Source organism: Limanda limanda, chromosome 21, assembly GCF_963576545.1.
Source record: "Limanda limanda chromosome 21, fLimLim1.1, whole genome shotgun sequence".
Classification (NCBI taxonomy): Eukaryota; Metazoa; Chordata; class Actinopteri; order Pleuronectiformes; family Pleuronectidae; genus Limanda; species Limanda limanda.
The window spans coordinates 360,001-376,383 of NC_083656.1; the positions used below are offsets into that span (position 1 = coordinate 360,001).

General features: G+C 46.9%; 2 protein-coding genes across 2 annotated transcripts in view; one reads left to right on the forward strand and one right to left on the reverse strand.

Annotated features, from left to right (window-relative positions):
* The window catches only part of rnls (renalase, FAD-dependent amine oxidase), an 8,615-nt gene extending 6,259 nt beyond the window's left edge, over positions 1-2,356 (forward strand). Inside the window, exons 4-7 of the mRNA XM_061094895.1 lie at positions 1-14; positions 1,223-1,396; positions 1,866-2,041; positions 2,116-2,356. The exon at positions 1-14 is cut by the window's left edge and continues 145 nt beyond it. Coding sequence (XP_060950878.1) covers positions 1-14; positions 1,223-1,396; positions 1,866-2,041; positions 2,116-2,283 — 532 coding nt within the window. The 3' untranslated portion in view covers positions 2,284-2,356. The remainder of the gene's footprint in view (positions 15-1,222; positions 1,397-1,865; positions 2,042-2,115) is intronic.
* Positions 2,357-8,054: 5,698 nt separating this feature from the next.
* On the reverse strand, positions 8,055-16,123 carry ptenb (phosphatase and tensin homolog B). Its single transcript, XM_061094888.1, has 9 exons — positions 15,507-16,123; positions 13,529-13,613; positions 13,414-13,458; positions 13,259-13,302; positions 12,934-13,172; positions 11,034-11,175; positions 9,659-9,825; positions 8,745-9,005; positions 8,055-8,601 (listed from the first exon to the last, which is right to left on the reverse strand). Exons 1-9 carry the CDS (start codon positions 15,583-15,585, stop codon positions 8,413-8,415), a joined length of 1,251 nt encoding a protein of 416 aa, XP_060950871.1. The 5' UTR covers positions 15,586-16,123; the 3' UTR covers positions 8,055-8,412.
* Positions 16,124-16,383: the final 260 nt, after the last annotated feature.

Sequence of the window (16,383 nt, forward strand, 5' to 3'; positions counted from 1 at the left end):
AGACGTGGGACAACGTGAGTGTCTGAGGGAGCAGCTCCACGTGGGCGTGTCCACATCCAGCTGCTGCTCGCGTTTCAGTTTGAAAACTCTGGGTTTGTGTTTGAGTCTGAACTGAGACTTTAGTAAACAAGACGCAGACGTTCTCTTCCTGGTTGGATCTTATCAGTCACATGACTCAACCACTTCCTGTTTGTGTGGACAGATATTATTGGACACCAGAGATCACCATGAAACTGTTCATCACAGAGTTTAAATAAAGTTAGATGAGTGGAACAGGTTTCATACTGCTTATTATTGTTCTCTGATCAGCTGTGTATTGATACTTTGAATTTGAATTCCCAGCAGACGTCTTATTGAGACGATTGACTGTTTGTTTAGATGGAGCCGTTCAGATTAGATTCATGTCTCTGTGTCTGAACAGGTTTTATTTGAATAGAATCACGGTGTTGCTGCTGCAGTGAAACATGTTGAACTTCCTAGTTGAAGTGATATTGATCTCACCGGTTGATTGATTGGCATCATGACATCATTTCCTGTCCGCACAGTGCAGCTGCAGTAACATGGTTTTACCACATGGGAGCAGTAGAGTCCAACTGAAGGGTCAACTGCTGCGATTTCACAGTTGCTGTTATTATTATTAATATTAATTATTTTATTATTGATGTATTTATTGGTTATGAATCATGTTAATGATTGTGATCAGTCACAGGTTAATTGTTAATTTGTTAAAGATGAAGATTTATCAAAGCTTTTACTTTGACGATGTGATGACTACTTCCTCCTTCTGCAGACCAGGACAAACACACACACACACACACACACTCTCACACACTCACTCACACTCACACACACACTCGCTCGCACACACACACACACACACAGTCCTACTCACACTCACACACACACACACACACACTCACACTCGCACACACAAAGCAAAACTGGGCCGACAAAGGCTCCTTCACGTGTGTCTCTGTTGATGATGTCATGTGTAGCTCATCTGATTGGCTGACGGTGGACAGCGCCCACTTCCTCTCTACACAGTTCAATATATAAGATAAATATGAACGTATGAATAAATAACAAATGATGAACTTTGACCTTCACGATCAAATGTAAACAAACAGTTTAAACTTTATTAGTAAAGGAATCATTCAACAACATTTCCCATCATGCAGTTGGAAAGAGTCTCACGCTCTGTGCCTGTGTCTCTGTCCCTCAGTGCTGTCCGTCCAGCAGAGACAACAGTTGGACGAGGTCGTGTACTCGTCTCGTTTCGCCGCCGCTCTCTTCTTCCCTCCGGACGCCGTCTTCACTTTCCCGTGGGCGGCGCGATACGTCCACGACAACTCCTGCATCCGCTACATCGCCGTGGACAACCGCAAACGCAACTCAGGTCTGTCTGTCTGTCTCTGTCTGTCTGTCTGTCTGTCTGTCTGTCTGTCTGTCTGTCTGTCTGTCTGTCTGTCTGTCTGTCTGTCTGTCTGTCTGTCTGTCTGTCTCTCTGTCTGTCTGCCTATCGTCTGTCTGCCTGCCTGTCTGTCTGTCTGTCTCTCTGCCTGTCTGTGTCTATCGTCTGTCTGTCTGTGTCTATCGTCTGTCTGTCTGTCTGTCTCTCTGTCTGTCTGTCTGTCTGCCTATCGTCTGTCTGCCTGCCTGTCTGTCTGTCTGTCTCTCTGCCTGTCTGTGTCTATCGTCTGTCTGTCTGCCTGTCTGTGTCTGTCGTCTGTCTGTCTGCCTGTCTGTGTCTGTCTGTCTGCCTGTCTGTGTCTATCGTCTGTCTGTCTGTGTGTCCGATCTCGTTGCTGATTGGCTGTCAAAGCGTTACAGAAAGGTGATGCACTGACCATGTCTGTGACCTTCAGACGCTCCCGGCCGTGGCCCCTCCCTCGTCGTCCACACTAGCGTCCCGTTTGGCCTGGAGCACTTGGAGCGAGACAAGGAGGATGTTCAGCCAATCATCTTATCGGAGCTCCGCAAGCTGCTCCCTGACCTGCCTCAGCCAATCAGCATCAAGTGTCAGAAGTGGCGGTACTCCCAGGTGAGTCCGAGAAATCCCACTGAACCTGAACTCATCGGAGCGTTTAATTCTCGATTCCCTCGTTCCTCCTGCAGGTGCTGACCTCGGTGTTGAACTGTCCGGGTCACATGACCATCCTCGACCAACCGCCCCTCATCTGTGGCGGCGACGCCTTCAGTCACTCCAACTTCGACGGCTGCGTGGAGTCGGCCCTGAGCGCCGTGCGCGAGCTGACGGCCGCCATGACTCCGCCTTCGGACTGATACTTGTCATCAAATGGTTCTTTAATGACTGAAATGGTTTTTTGTCTTTAAATAAATATCTGATGGAATTTGATCCTTTGTTATTGTCATAACTGATCAGATGTTTGTTCGACCTGCAGCAGCTAGCACAGGTTGTCGTTCGGAAGCGAAGCTAATAACGACCATGATGCATCAGTCGCTTGTGGAACCTGTCGTTATAAACATTTCTGTTTGACCTTTGAAACAAACAGTCAACAGAACATTGCAGTTTATAAATAGTTTATTCACCTTTACAGTGTTTTATTTCATTATAAAACAGGGCGGGGGGGGCAGAATAAAAGAACTGTGGGAGGAGTCAGATTACTTGAAATGTTTCCATGGTGATACAGGTAAGCTTATGAAGACATTTGGGTGATAAAATAACCTGAAGAATAAAAACATCATGATGACAAACAAACAGTGGACATGAACCCAGACGCTAAACCACACCTGCCCCCGAGTCACCGATCAGCACTCGTCCAATCGGACGGACAGGTGACGATACAAACTGGTTTATGAAGTGAAAGATTTAACGTTTTTATTAACGGGACGAAGTTGTTTCTATGACGTCTACACGGAGCGTCTCTTCAGGCCGCCGCATGCTTCTGCAACGCCGCTGTCGACGGACTCGTTTTCATTTATGGTTGCGCTTGATGCAAAGCAATTCACTGCCAGACCACTAGGGGGAGTAATGTTTTTTGTCGAAGTCGGCTCTTTGTGTGTGGCAGTCGTCGTCGACTGTTTATTTACATCGCCACGGCGACTCCTCAGAGCCTTTTTCTGGCGGACAAATCCGCCAGTCAGTGGCGAGTTATACTAGTGGTCATAGTTTCGGATCTCTTCTGCCGAAAACTTTTCTATTTGGTCCATATTCGTTCTTCTATATCTTCCGTGGTTTCTGCCGGTATTATGGGGCATGAAATCGGAAATGCGACTCCGGAAAGGATGAAGTCAGCAGACCAATCACAGCCTTGCCGCTGCGTGAGGCTTGCGGAGCTTTGCCGTCTAGTTAGAAAAATTTGGCGACGCACGTAAGAAGGGATCCGTTAGCACGTAAGAAGGGATCCGTTAGCACGTAAGAAGGGATACGTTAGCATGTAAGAAGGGATACGTTAGCACGTAAGAAGGGCTAGTTAGCACGTTAGCACGTCAGGGGCTCCTGCGCTTGCGGGCCCCTGAAAACGCGGAAGCATGCGCCGGCCTTTACCCAGCACCTGCTAGCTTAATCCTCAGCACGTTAGCATGATCTGAGAACTGTTTGCTGTTAGCTTCTCAGGATGTTAGCATGATATCATACATGTGTCCATACTGTCATTTTTTACAAAGCCTTTGTTCTTTAAATGCTAAGATTAGCTTAATTATCGAGCTAGCAGATTTGATCAAACTAAAATGTATTTGTTTTGTCAACTTAAGATCAAACACTGTTGGAAATTTAAGTCTGTGGTAGATAAATTATGTTAAGGACGTCTGTCCTCGTGGAGACGTTCAGCTTCTGAAAAAAACAAACTCAGTTAAAAACATTTGAGGTTGTTAAACCAACACCATCGTCTTCTGACTGATGTTGACCTTTGACCTCTGATCGACAGATGTGGTTTGTGACCCCAATTCACGCAGAAAACTTTCAAATCAAGGGGCCGTCACACTCCCTCCGTCTCTTGTTCAAAAAACAAAATCCAAAACGACATATTTAAGTGTGAACTGCAATCTTTGAATTTGTATTTTCAGCGAATAGAAAGATAACACGGACAGATGATGTCACGTCCTGTGCTGGTCTGAGTTCTGTTGAGCAGAGGACTCATGTGATGGCCCCTGAGGCTAAAAGAAGGAAGAACCGATCACCTTCACCTCATCAACTCCACAACTAAAACACATCAGTCTGAGCTTCGTTTGGCGATGAGATGTAAACAAAAGAGCTTAACTGACAAAATCGTGTAAAACTTGAGTTAAGTCTGATTAAAGGAGGTTAAAGGTTAAAGGTTAAACCCTGGTGTGAGTTGAAGGTTCCTTTACAGATTCCAGATGCAAACTAACATCTGCAGAACGACACATTCAGACATTATTCGCTAAATTTCTCCAGTTACACCAAATGTAAAAGCATTAATCCTAACGTTTATCATCAGCGAGTTCAGTGTTTACGGTTCAGGTTGTTTTTTTTATAAACTACTAAGTTTTGATCACTTCCTCTTTTTGTTTCCTTTCTGACTTTCTGGTTCAGTACAGGAACTGTGAACATCCGTCAAAAACAGAGCAGGAATGACAAGTAATATTTTAATATAATACAATTTTAAATAGAGACAATTTCTGTTACCGAATGTGGTGAGATTTGATGATCGACCCTGGTTAAGCTACAAACTATTTTTTGTCCAAAGTTCTAGACGGATTTGACACAGTTGTTGTTGATGTCTACAACCAACTGCTATGAACTGGTCCTAAGATGAAGACACGGAGCACCAGACGCAGTCGAGAGGACGACACCTGCTTGACCTCAGAATCCCCAAAACCGGTTCAGTTCACGCAGGTGTGTTCAGTGCAGCACCAGCGTTCAGCAGGAGGTTCGAAACACATGTTCAAGTCCTCAGCGTCCTCGTGTTGATACCATCTGCAAACACGTTGAAGAACCAACCCGGCTATTGGCCTTATTAGACCCGAACGCCAAAACGTTACAACGCTGAATGGACATGGTCGTTATTGCATCATGATACTGTGAAAATTCAGGAAGTTCGCAGCAGTTGATCGTTTTTTGGATGAGTAAGTTCAGGTTTTAAGCTGCTCTGCTGAACAGGTCTCCACACCAGTCGTGTCTGAACGGGTTGATGGCAAGAGGTGAGGTCACGCCTGACAGAAACCTGCAGGAGTTGTGTTATTGTTGCTGAAACGTTTTGGCAGCTACACAAACAACCTGCGGACAGATGAAGACTGAGCACTCGCTCTTGATACAAAGCACCACAGATGGACAACGGGCTCCATTGGTTAGCTTAACTTAGCACCTAAAACCCAACATGGTGGCCTGTGGGCCCAACTACTACAGCTCAAAGCACCAGTTTGCTCGTAACACAAGGTTGAACAAGATATGATCACACAGGAGACAGTTCAATCAGCACCAGCCACGTTTTCTACCAGTCCTGTGTTTGTGATCTAGGATCGGAATCGGAACAACCTGCACAACTGGAAACATCACATCTATTCTGCCCCTTTTCTGCCTCTGGCACAGGAAGCTGTCAAACCCTTTCTTATTCCAACCTACAATACTCTGAACGGCTTCGAGACCAAACTGGATCGTAACGTCACTGAAGCTGTTGTGTCCCACAATGAGTTGTTGACTCTTTGAGGTTGGGTATTGTTCTGGGAAATGTGCCTCCCGTCCAAACATCATCCCGTTGGTCCCAGTCAGAACTTCTGCCTTCAGTGATTCTATAATAAGTGTTGTGGAGTTCATGTCTGTAGGCCCTGTGTGATCAGGGCCTACAGACAACAGGAACCTTATTGAAGAACATCACAGGGCTGATGATTTGGTTCTAGCACCAAATGTTAGGACGGAGATCGGGCATCTGGAGGCAGATGCTGTTTGAGATGATAAGGGATTCTCTGATCGACTGGTGGACTGATATTATTTACAGAGGATTTCTTGGCTGTTGGCTAAATGTTTTTCATTACAAAAATCACAACTGCTGTGAAGCCAACAAACCAAAGAACAATAAGAAGGTGCACATCCAGAAGCTTCTCAACTATTTTGAGAAAAGCTGAAAAATTGCTTGTTGCGTGAGAAGACAAACCTTAACATCAAGAAGAGTCTTAAGAATACAAACTAACTGGAGATTAGTTTTGGATAGTTTCACTCTGATGAGGTGAAATCTGTAGTTTCAGAGAAACAGGTCTGAGAATACCTAACGTTGTTTCTGTGAGGTCCAGACAGAATAGTCTCAAACCTGTAGTCATAGTGATGTGATCCTCAAACTGTCGTCCTCGGCATTAAAGGGTCAGTTTTAAAGAATGTAAGCGCTTGAATGCCTCAAAAAGTGATAGCGAAGACAAAGATTAATAGTCTACACACAGAGTAATAATTACAGAGTGTTACCCTTCTTGAAATGTCAGAAACCAAAGACGCACTGAGACAAACCTCGACTTGACTCTTAACTGTGGTCGTGAAGTTCTTCCTCAAACCCACGCCGGGTCCTGATGCCAAAGTTGGGAAAACTCTGAGCGAAGACCTCCCCGACAGCAGCTTTACAAAAGGACTGGTTCTTTCAACACAACACAACACAGGATTGCTGTGCACTTCACACTACATGACTTGCTGACGTAATGGGGTCCCACGCTACATCCTCTTCAGCAAGTGGAAACCCCCGACTAGCAGGTCTGCTCTGCTCCGTCACCGGTTTGTCTCGATTTTAAGCTGCAAGAAATCTAGTCAGAGAAGCCTCTTGAATCTCTGAAGAGTCCAAACATAGCGACTGCTGATCAAACACCGATGTGGCTGCGATTCGGGCTTTTATCTGCAAAAAGTGGACAAACAATCATGTAGTGTGAACGAGGCATAACCGGTTTTCTAGGATGGACCAACCACGTCCAGAAATAGTTACAAACTCAACCGTCCTTTATAAAGTGCAATCACCACCCGCCTGGCAACCAGGCACTTCTACAGTAAGCGCTCTGTTGTGGTTTCTGCTTCAGCTCGTAGCCTACAGGTGTGAAGCTCACAGCAGATCTGGCTGCAGGAATGGTTATAACTTGTTTGTTTAGCTTAATGATTGATATGAGAGAATAACAAAAATAGATTTTCTGTAACTGTAGAATTGATTGAAGAGCTGAAGGGAATCATTCTGTGCAAATCTGTGAACAGAGGATGGGAGGAGCCCGAGCGCTTGTTCACGGCAGGTTGGAACTGTACGTGGTTTTCAACAGTGGATGATTGACAGAGCTGCAGCAGATTGTGAATAATCCAGGTTTCTCTTCTTCCTCGTCACATTCAAACTAAAGGTCGTCACCTCTCTTTGTATGCTGCTTCGATACAAATCCAGTCTGAGTGAGACCGGTTCAATCTGTGTCTAGACCAGAACCGAGTCCAGTCCAGACCGGAAAAACGTTAAAATCAAATAGCAGGAGTCCAATGTGAGTCAGACTTCCTGGTTTACATGAACTCAGATCAAGAACAGTCCTGATCCAGCTCCGACTGACGGATTCTAACTCGGTCCAGTCCGATCAGCTGGTTCTTGGTCATGAGGACTTTTGAAGACCAGGGTGAAAAACTTCAACTTTGGTTGTTTACTGTTGTTTTAGAGCTGCTGGGCCAATGTACTCTTTTTTTATAACAAAATGATTCTGTGTTCGTCTACAGATTTAATATCGATGTCGTTGGTAACTGTCCTGGTTCCATCAGTTCAATGGTTAAAATCAGTGTCATTTCAATTCAGATTTAGACTTTCGAATGTTATATCAATAAATAATAACAGGTTTTTCTTTGTTGAAATTCAAAAATATGAGCACTGGCCTTCAAACAACATGGAGCCACACTCACCTCAAGTTAGGACACAGAGAGAAGAGTCAACTCTGACAGCTTAAAAAACGAAGAGGGCAGAAACCAGCAAAAGACTGGTCTGCAAGAAGCTTCCTGAAACTGGTCCGGAGGGAGGGAGGGAGGGAGGGAGGGAGGGAGGGAGGGAGGGAGGGAGGGAGGGAGGGAGGGAGGGAGGGAGGGAGGGAGGGAGGGAGGGAGGGAGGGACCCTTCAGGGCTGGGGACTCGTCTTCTTTCTTTCTCATCTTGGTGTCGTCACTAAAGAAATGGACTCGTCTTGTTTGTAGTTACGTTTTACACCTTTAACTCTGTCCATTCATCCGTCGTATTGTCGTTTACACACCGCCGTCCTCACCCGACCACCGTGTCATGTGATTGTCCAGGTGTGCACCGAGCAGAAGATTGGAGGTTGGGGGAGGGGGGCGTGGTTTATCATTCGATCCGAGTCCCACCGATCAGTTCTGGTGAGTCAGTTATATACTCACCGTAAGCTAACACTGCGCTAGTCTTACTCATGAGTTCATGTGTGTACATATATATATACGTATATATATATATACATACTGTCTATATATGTGTGTGTGTGTATGAGTGTGTGTCAGACATTTGTGATCTGATTGTGGTGGTCCTCTTCGAACGGCTCGGTCTCCGGGTCAGAGTCCGTTGTGTCGGAGTAGCGGTAGTGATCGGGTTCGTTGTCGCTGACGTCCGGGGTCACAGAGGTCGACGTGCTGCTAGTGTCACAGTTAGCTCCTTCCTCCACCGTCTTGGTAAAAAACAGCTTCACCTAGAGCAGGAAAATGGAGAGTGAGCGATTTCTGACCCGATAAGTTGCAAATGACGTCAACAGCACAAGATGCTGGCGCCTAATCAGAGATATTGTAGCTCCATTTCTTTTCAAGGCTCGTCTGTATATGAGGTCATTGATACCTTGAAGTTAGGGGAGAAGTTCCTGTTGGCCTTGTCTTTGTTGGCCTTGTCCAGGTCGTTCTTGATCAGCGTGAGGATCAGATATTCCCGGTCAGTGGTTTCTCCTCCCGTTGTCACGCTCGCCATCGTCATCACCAGGTTGTGGTGCGTTCGCTCGGCTTGTTCCCGCAGTGTCCCGGTGCTGCCGTTCTCCAGCTTGTCCGTGTTCTCCTCCGGCCCCGGGATGAAGAAGGTGTTGACCCAGAAGTGAAACATCTTTTCCTGTAGGGACATGGGGTCAAAGGTCACTTAGATCCACAGACGGGGGTAGATCTAATTTATAAACTGGCTTCCTGTCATGTGATCAATCTCGTCATTGTGATTTGTTGCTCAGGTTATTCCTCATCATTCAGGCAGTACCTATATGAATTCCCTTGGGACCACAGCTGGTGCGTAGCGCTGGCTAATAATATCAATACTTTTGCTGTAATCAGCCTGCAGTAAAAACAGCATTTAATCATTTTTTTCAAGCATATAATTACTTGTTGCTCCAACATTAACTGCAACAGCGTCCCGACATGTGTCTTTTTTGGTGTTGTCTTTAAACAACATGTGCTGAGGATCATACAACTCACTGTACTTCTCCACTTCAATTATTAATTTAACTTCAAGAACTTCTCCGCTGTCTGAGCCGTTCAATGTCGGGTGTGGAGGGTAAACTACTTATTCTCCACTCAAGCCACCTGAGTGTGTGTGTGTGTGTGAGTGTGTGTGTGTGTGTGTGTGTGTGTGTGTGTGTGTGTGTGTGTGTGTGTGTGTGTGTGTGTGAGAGAGTGTGAGTGTGTGAGTGTGTGAGTGTGTGAGTGTGTGAGTGTGAGTGTGTGTGTGTGTGTGTGAGTGTGTGAGTGTGTGAGTGTGTGTGTGTGTGTGTTCACCTTCTTCATCATCTTGTTCTGCTTGTGGAAGAAGTCCACCTTTATGTCTCCGCAGACAGGAAGTGGCTGCGGGAACTCAAACAGCATCACTTTGTCTTCTCGCCTCGTGTGGGCGGGGTTTGAGGTGTGAATCTTCACCTTCAGCTGGTAAACGACAAACTGAGGGTCTGAAAGAGAGACATCAGAGGGAGGAGTGAATGAGTGATGGAGTGATGGAGTGATGGAGTGAAGGAGTGATTGAGTGAAGGAGTGATTGAGTGAAGGAGTGAATGATTGGATGAGTGAAGGGGTGAATGAGTGAAGGAGTGGATGAGTGAAGGGGTGAAGGAGTGAAGGAGTGGATGAGTGAAGGGGTGAAGGAGTGGATGAGTGGATGAGTAATGAGTGAAGGAGTGGAGGAGTGAAGGAGTGGAGGAGTGGATGAGTAATGAGTGAAGGAGTGGATGACTGAAGGAGTGGATGAGTGAAGGGGTGAAGGAGTGGATGAGTGGATGAGTAATGAGTGAAGGAATGGATGAGTGAAGAAGTGGAGGAGTGAAGGAGCGGATGAGTGAAGGAGTGGATGAGTGAAGGAGTGAAGGAGTGGATGAGTGGATGAGTGAAGGAGTGAAGGAGTGAAGGAGTGGATGAATGAAAGAGTGAAGGAGTGAAGGAGTGTATGAGTGAAGGAGTGGATGAATGAAAGAGTGAAGGAGTGGATGAGTGAAGGAGTGAAGGAGTGGATGAGTGAAGATGTGAAGGAGTGAAGGAGTGGATGAATGAAAGAGTGAAGGAGTGGATGAGTGAAGGAGTGAAGGAGTGGATGAATGAAAGAGTGAAGGAGTGAAGGAGTGGATGAGTGGATGAGTGAAGGAGTGAAGGAGTGGATGAGTGAAAGAGTGAAGGAGTGGATGAGTGAAAAAGTGAAGGAGTGAAGGAGTGGATGAGTGGATGAGTGAAGGAGTGAAGGAGTGGATGAGTGGATGAGTGAAGGAGTGAATGAGTGAAGGAGTGAAGGAGTGGATGAGTGAAGGAGTGAAGGAGTGGATGAATGAAAGAGTGAAGGAGTGAAGGAGTGGATGAGTGAAGGAGTGAAGGAGTGAAGGAGTGAAGGAGTGGATGAGTGGATGAGTGGATGAGTGGATGAGTGAAAGAGTGAAAGAGTGAAGGAGTGAAGGAGTGAAGGAGTGAAGGAGTGAAGGAGTGAAGGGGTGAAGGAGTGAAGGAGTGGATGAGTGGATGAATGAAGGAGTGAAGGAGTGGATGAGTGAAGGAGTGAAGGAGTGGATGAGTGGATGAGTGGATGAGTGAAGGAGTGAAGGAGTGAAGGAGTGAAGGAGTGAAGGAGTGAAGGAGTGAAGGAGTGAAGGAGTGAAGGAGTGAAGGAAGGACTTACTGCAGGCTCCAGCTGTGAACATTGGGATCGTTTCGAACAGCATCTTGTGGAAGAGCAGAGCCACAGGTTTATACTGAAGCTGGTTCCTCAACAGGAAGCTGTAGTAGATGACGTAACGCCGCTGACTCGGGATGGTCACACCCTGATCTCACGCACACACACACACAAACACACACACACACACACACACACACACAAACACACACACTAAGAGTTAAATATTTTCAGCCTATGATGTGCGCTTTTCGTCAGTTGTGCGGGTCATTTGGTTGCCATGGTAACATCATGAAGGTAGCACTAGCAGCATCAGCTGTACTCCACAGTCCTCCACATAGGGCTGGGGCGACATCATCAACGTAAATACACCGTCTTGCGTAACGTGCATCGACGCGTCACATGGAAGGTGGCTGTGCACGGTCAGCGCATGGACGCACCTGAACAGGAAGCTGAAGAGGAAGCTGAAGAGGAAGCTGAAGAGGAAGCTGAAGAGGAAGCTGAACAGGAAAATAATTGCCCATGTTCTTCGAGCATAGGTCCTTAATAGTTGGACCACGGTCCGGACCCTGAAGCCGCTCTTCACGGACCCAGACCTGTTATTAAATTGTGAAAGAGCGTTTTCTATTTTTAACCTGCGCAGCTTCTTCCGTCTTTACGGTAGTACCCCTGGAGTTTACTTCACTGGACCAGAGCAAGTGGGAACAAAGTTAAAGCTGTTAATGTTAGTTGAGATTGTTTGTATGTGAAATGTAGTTTTATATTAAGAAAAAATAAGAAAAGAGGTAACTCAAACTACATCTTTTTTTTCTAAAATTAAGCCCTTTATTACTATTAAAGGGAAGGGAAGGAAAATACTATTGAATTAAACTTACATTATTTTATTTGCCAGTCAGTTTTTTACTTCATACAGACATTAATACAACTACTGGGCTACTTCAACAACTTTAGTAATCGAGTAATAAAAAATACTCATTAGATTCATCGAAAAAATAACTGAAGATTAAATCGATAAAGAAATAATCGATAGTGGAGCCCTTGCCCTCAGTACTCCACAGTACTTTACAGCCTAAGCAGTACTACAGTACTCCACAGTACTTTACAGCACTACAGTACTCCACAGAACTCCACAGTACTTTACAACCTAAGCAGTACTACAGTACTCCACAGTACTTTACAGCACTAAGCAGTACTACAGTACTCCACAGTACTTTACAGCACTAAGCAGTACTACAGTACTCCACAGTACTTTACAGCACTAAGCAGTACTACAGTACTTTACAACCTAAGCAGTACTACAGTACTCCACAGTACTTTACAACCTAAGCAGTACTACAGTACTCCACAGTACTTTACAACCTAAGCAGTACTACAGTACTCCACAGAACTCCACAGTACTACAGTACTCCACAGAACTCCACAGTACAACAGTACTCCACAGTACTTTACAACCTAAGCAGTACTACAGTACTCCACAGTACTACAGTACTCCGCAGTACTACAGTACTCTACACTAGTTCAAATGCACCAAATGAACGTCCTCGTGGTTCAAACATTATTTCGTCGGAGGTGAAGACTGCAGCTGCCTCTTCTTCTTCTTCTTCTTCTTCTACTGTTCTGTCTCTACTTCCTGTGATTGGTCCAAACTGTCCAACAAAGTGTTTTCACTGCAAACCAACAGAACCAGGTTCAGTTTGATCCAGACCCAGAACTCCTCTCCTGCTCTGAGGAACCGTTCACACCTGATGTTCAGACTGAACTGAAGAGTCTGATGGTCAGTACTAAACGATCGGGACCATGTGACAAAAGAGGTTTAACCAACCAATTAGAAGTCTGAGGTGGCGTTTTACAGTTCAACTCTCGCTCTCCAGTTTCATTCAAGTGTCACGTCACCGGCGGTCGTTACCTTCTTGTCGTGTGTGCGGACCTCGCCGTAAAAGTCCAGCGCCTCCTGCGGCTCCTGAAACTTCCCCCGATGCAGCAGGTATGCACAGATCATGACACCGGTGCGGCCTTTTCCCGCCTTGCAGTGGATGGCGGCGACATGCAGCTCGTCCTCGCTAAGCCACTGGTCCAGGTCCTCGCAGAACGGCTTGATGAGCTCCAGCTGGGGCGGGTTGTGGTCCTCGAAGGGATACTGAGCGACTGAAAGAGAAAGAGCGAGAGTCGATCACATCAGCGCCCTCCGCTTCACATCAACGAGATGCCGACGTCCAATCACGGAGCCTTACCTTGACAGTTAAACTTTGACGCATCATAATGTCGCTCTGCACACCTGTGGACAGAGACAGGCGGTCAGCTTCTGGATTAACAGTGAATTCATCTGATCACAAACCACATGACGCGTTCAGAGGTTTCAGGACAGAGTGTTGGTGAAGTTACTCACAGGTTGTAGATCTTATAGTGATTCTTGTGCTTTGAATCTAAAAACCTGAAACAGGGACAGAGGTTCAGCTTCTGTTCATTTCAGAGGTCAAAGGTCAGGCAGAGCGCGGGCTTACCGGACGACATCGTCGATGTTGTTTCTATAGACTCCCTCCAGTCGCTCCGCAGGGAAACCCATGGCGATGATGTTGGGATAAATGTCTGATCGCATCGCTAAGGATCAACGACTCTGAGGACAGACACGTCTTCACGTCTCCGTCGAGTCCCCACATCCCACCTTCATGTCAACAAACCCAGAGAATCACAGAACCAGAAAACCTGAGGACCCCCAGGACAGAGAACCGGACCCCGACTGAGCAGAATCTTAAATCCTAGTATGAAACAAACTTAATAACATTGACTAGCTCCAACATCGGTTCTGAGGAACGTCGTCATTGGATCAGAGAATCGTCTGTGGGATGTTTTATAGATAGTAGATAATAGAGCAGGTAGCAGAGCGGCTAACAGACCAGTTAATAGAGCAGCTAACAGAGGAGCTAACAGAGGAGCTAACGGAGCAGCTAACAGAGCAGCTAACAGAGCAGCTAACAGACCAGTTAATAGAGGAGCTAACGGAGCAGCTAACAGAGCAGCTAACAGAGCAGCTAACAGAGCAGCTAACAGAGCAGCTAACAGAGCAGCTAACAGAGCAGAGCAGCTAACAGAGCAGCTAGCAGAGCAGCTAACAGAGCAGCTAACAGAGGAGTTAATAGAGCAGCTGACAGAACAGCTAATAGAGCAGGTAGCAGAGCAGCTAACAGACCAGTTAATAGAGCAGCTAACAGAGGAGCTAACAGAGGAGCTAACGGAGCAGCTAACAGAGCAGCTAACAGAGGAGTTAACAGAGCAGCTAACGGAGCAGCTAACAGAGCAGCTAACAGACCAGTTAATAGAGCAGCTAACAGAGGAGCTAACAGAGGAGCTAACGGAGCAGCTAACAGAGCAGCTAACAGAGGAGTTAACAGAGCAGCTAACAGAGCAGCTAACAGAGCAGCTAACAGACCAGTTAATAGAGCAGCTAACAGAGGAGCTAACGGAGCAGCTAACAGAGCAGCTAACAGAGCAGCTAACAGAGCAGCTAACAGAGAAGCTAACAGAGCAGAGCAGCTAACAGAGCAGCTAGCAGAGCAGCTAACAGAGCAGCTAACAGAGGAGTTAATAGAGCAGCTGACAGAACAGCTAATAGAGCAGGTAGCAGAGCAGCTAACAGAGCAGTTAATAGAGCAGCTAGCAGAGCAGCTAGCAGAGCAGCTAGTGGAGCAGCTAGCGGAGCAGCTAACGGAGCAGCTAACAGAGCAGCTAGCAGAGCAGCTAACAGAGCAGCTAGCAGAGCAGCTAACAGATGAGCTAACAGAGCAGCTAACGGAGCAGCTAACAGAGTAGCTAACAGAGCAGCTAACAGAGCAGCTAACAGAGCAGCTAACAGAGCAGCTAACAGAGGAGCTAACAGAGCAGGTAGCAGAGCAGCTAACAGAGCAGTTAATAGAGCAGCTAGCAGAGCAGCTAGCAGAGCAGCTAGCAGAGCAGCTAGCAGAGCAGCTAACAGAGCAGCTAACAGAGCAGTTGGCAGAGCAGCTAACAGAGCAGCTAACAGATGAGCTAACAGAGCAGCTAACGGAGCAGCTAACAGAGGAGCTAACAGAGGAGCTAACAGAGCAGCTAGCGGAGCAGCTAACGGAGCAGCTACCGGAGCAGCTAACGGAGCAGCTAGCGGAGCAGCTAACGGAGCAGCTAACAGAGCAGCTAACAGAGCAGCTAGCAGAGCAGCTAGCAGAGCAGCTAACAGAGCAGTTGGCAGAGCAGAGCAGCTAGCGGAGCAGCTAGCAGAGCAGCTAACAGAGCAGCTAGCAGAGCAGCTAACAGAGCAGCTAACAGAGCAGCTAACAGAGCAGAGCAGCTAACAGAGCAGTTGACAGAGCAGCTAGCAGAGCAGCTAACGGAGGAGCTAACGGAGCAGCTAGCGGAGCAGCTAACGGAGCAGCTAACGGAGCAGCTAACAGAGCAGCTAACAGAGCAGCTAACAGAGCAGCTAACAGAGCAGCTAACAGAGGATACAGGTCAGGTCCAGGTCGAAACCGTCCTCCTGGTATCGCCTCTTTTTCCTGCTCACGATCTCCTTGATCAACGCGGCCATGATCCTCGCTCCTTCGGCCCGTCGGACCCGGAGAGAAGGCACCGTCCGCCCGGGCGCCTGCAGTCTGGTCACCGGGGAGAGAGGAGTGAAGTGTCCGCCTGCAGCGAGCTCACCTCCGGGTCCCCGAGCTCCACAGTTTAATTTGATTTAGAGAAAAGTCTCGTAAATGTTGAATCGATAGATTCGAACCAGGTCCGAGTGGATGAAGCCCGGTATCCGGTCTCCTCGGGGGCGAGCCTTCCAGCCCCGGTGCGGTCGGACGCTTCCCGGCCTGTTAGCAGACGGGCAGCCCGGCCGTCGGTGCTGTTTCTGGGTCAGAACAAGGGGAGGTCGGGGCCTCCTCCCTGTGCGGGCCCGGGTTTCCAGGTCCCACACCCGTATGCAAAACCATCCGCGGGTCGGTGCTCGGTGGAGATCCAGGCCTCCGGACGGCAGCAGGATCCAGTCGGACGGTTCCCGGCCTGATTGGAACCCGACAGGCGGAGAGAAAGTGTCTGTGAGCGGGTTGAGTCCAGAGGAGGAGACGGTACCACACATCCGCTCTGTGCCTTCAAAACAAAAGTCTGTCTACACTATACCCAAAATGTATTATTTTTAATACAATAAAACTGACGAGTTCATATCAATCTTAATTTTTACCGTCTGCAATAAATTATCATTTTAGAATTAATAAAAAGACCAAAGAACAATAATACATTTGGTATTAGAATGATTATTTTTACAGCTGATTTACAAACGTGTCATTAAGTCGATGCAATAAAAGAAAGAAAATAAATCACGATCAAAAATGTTCAAACA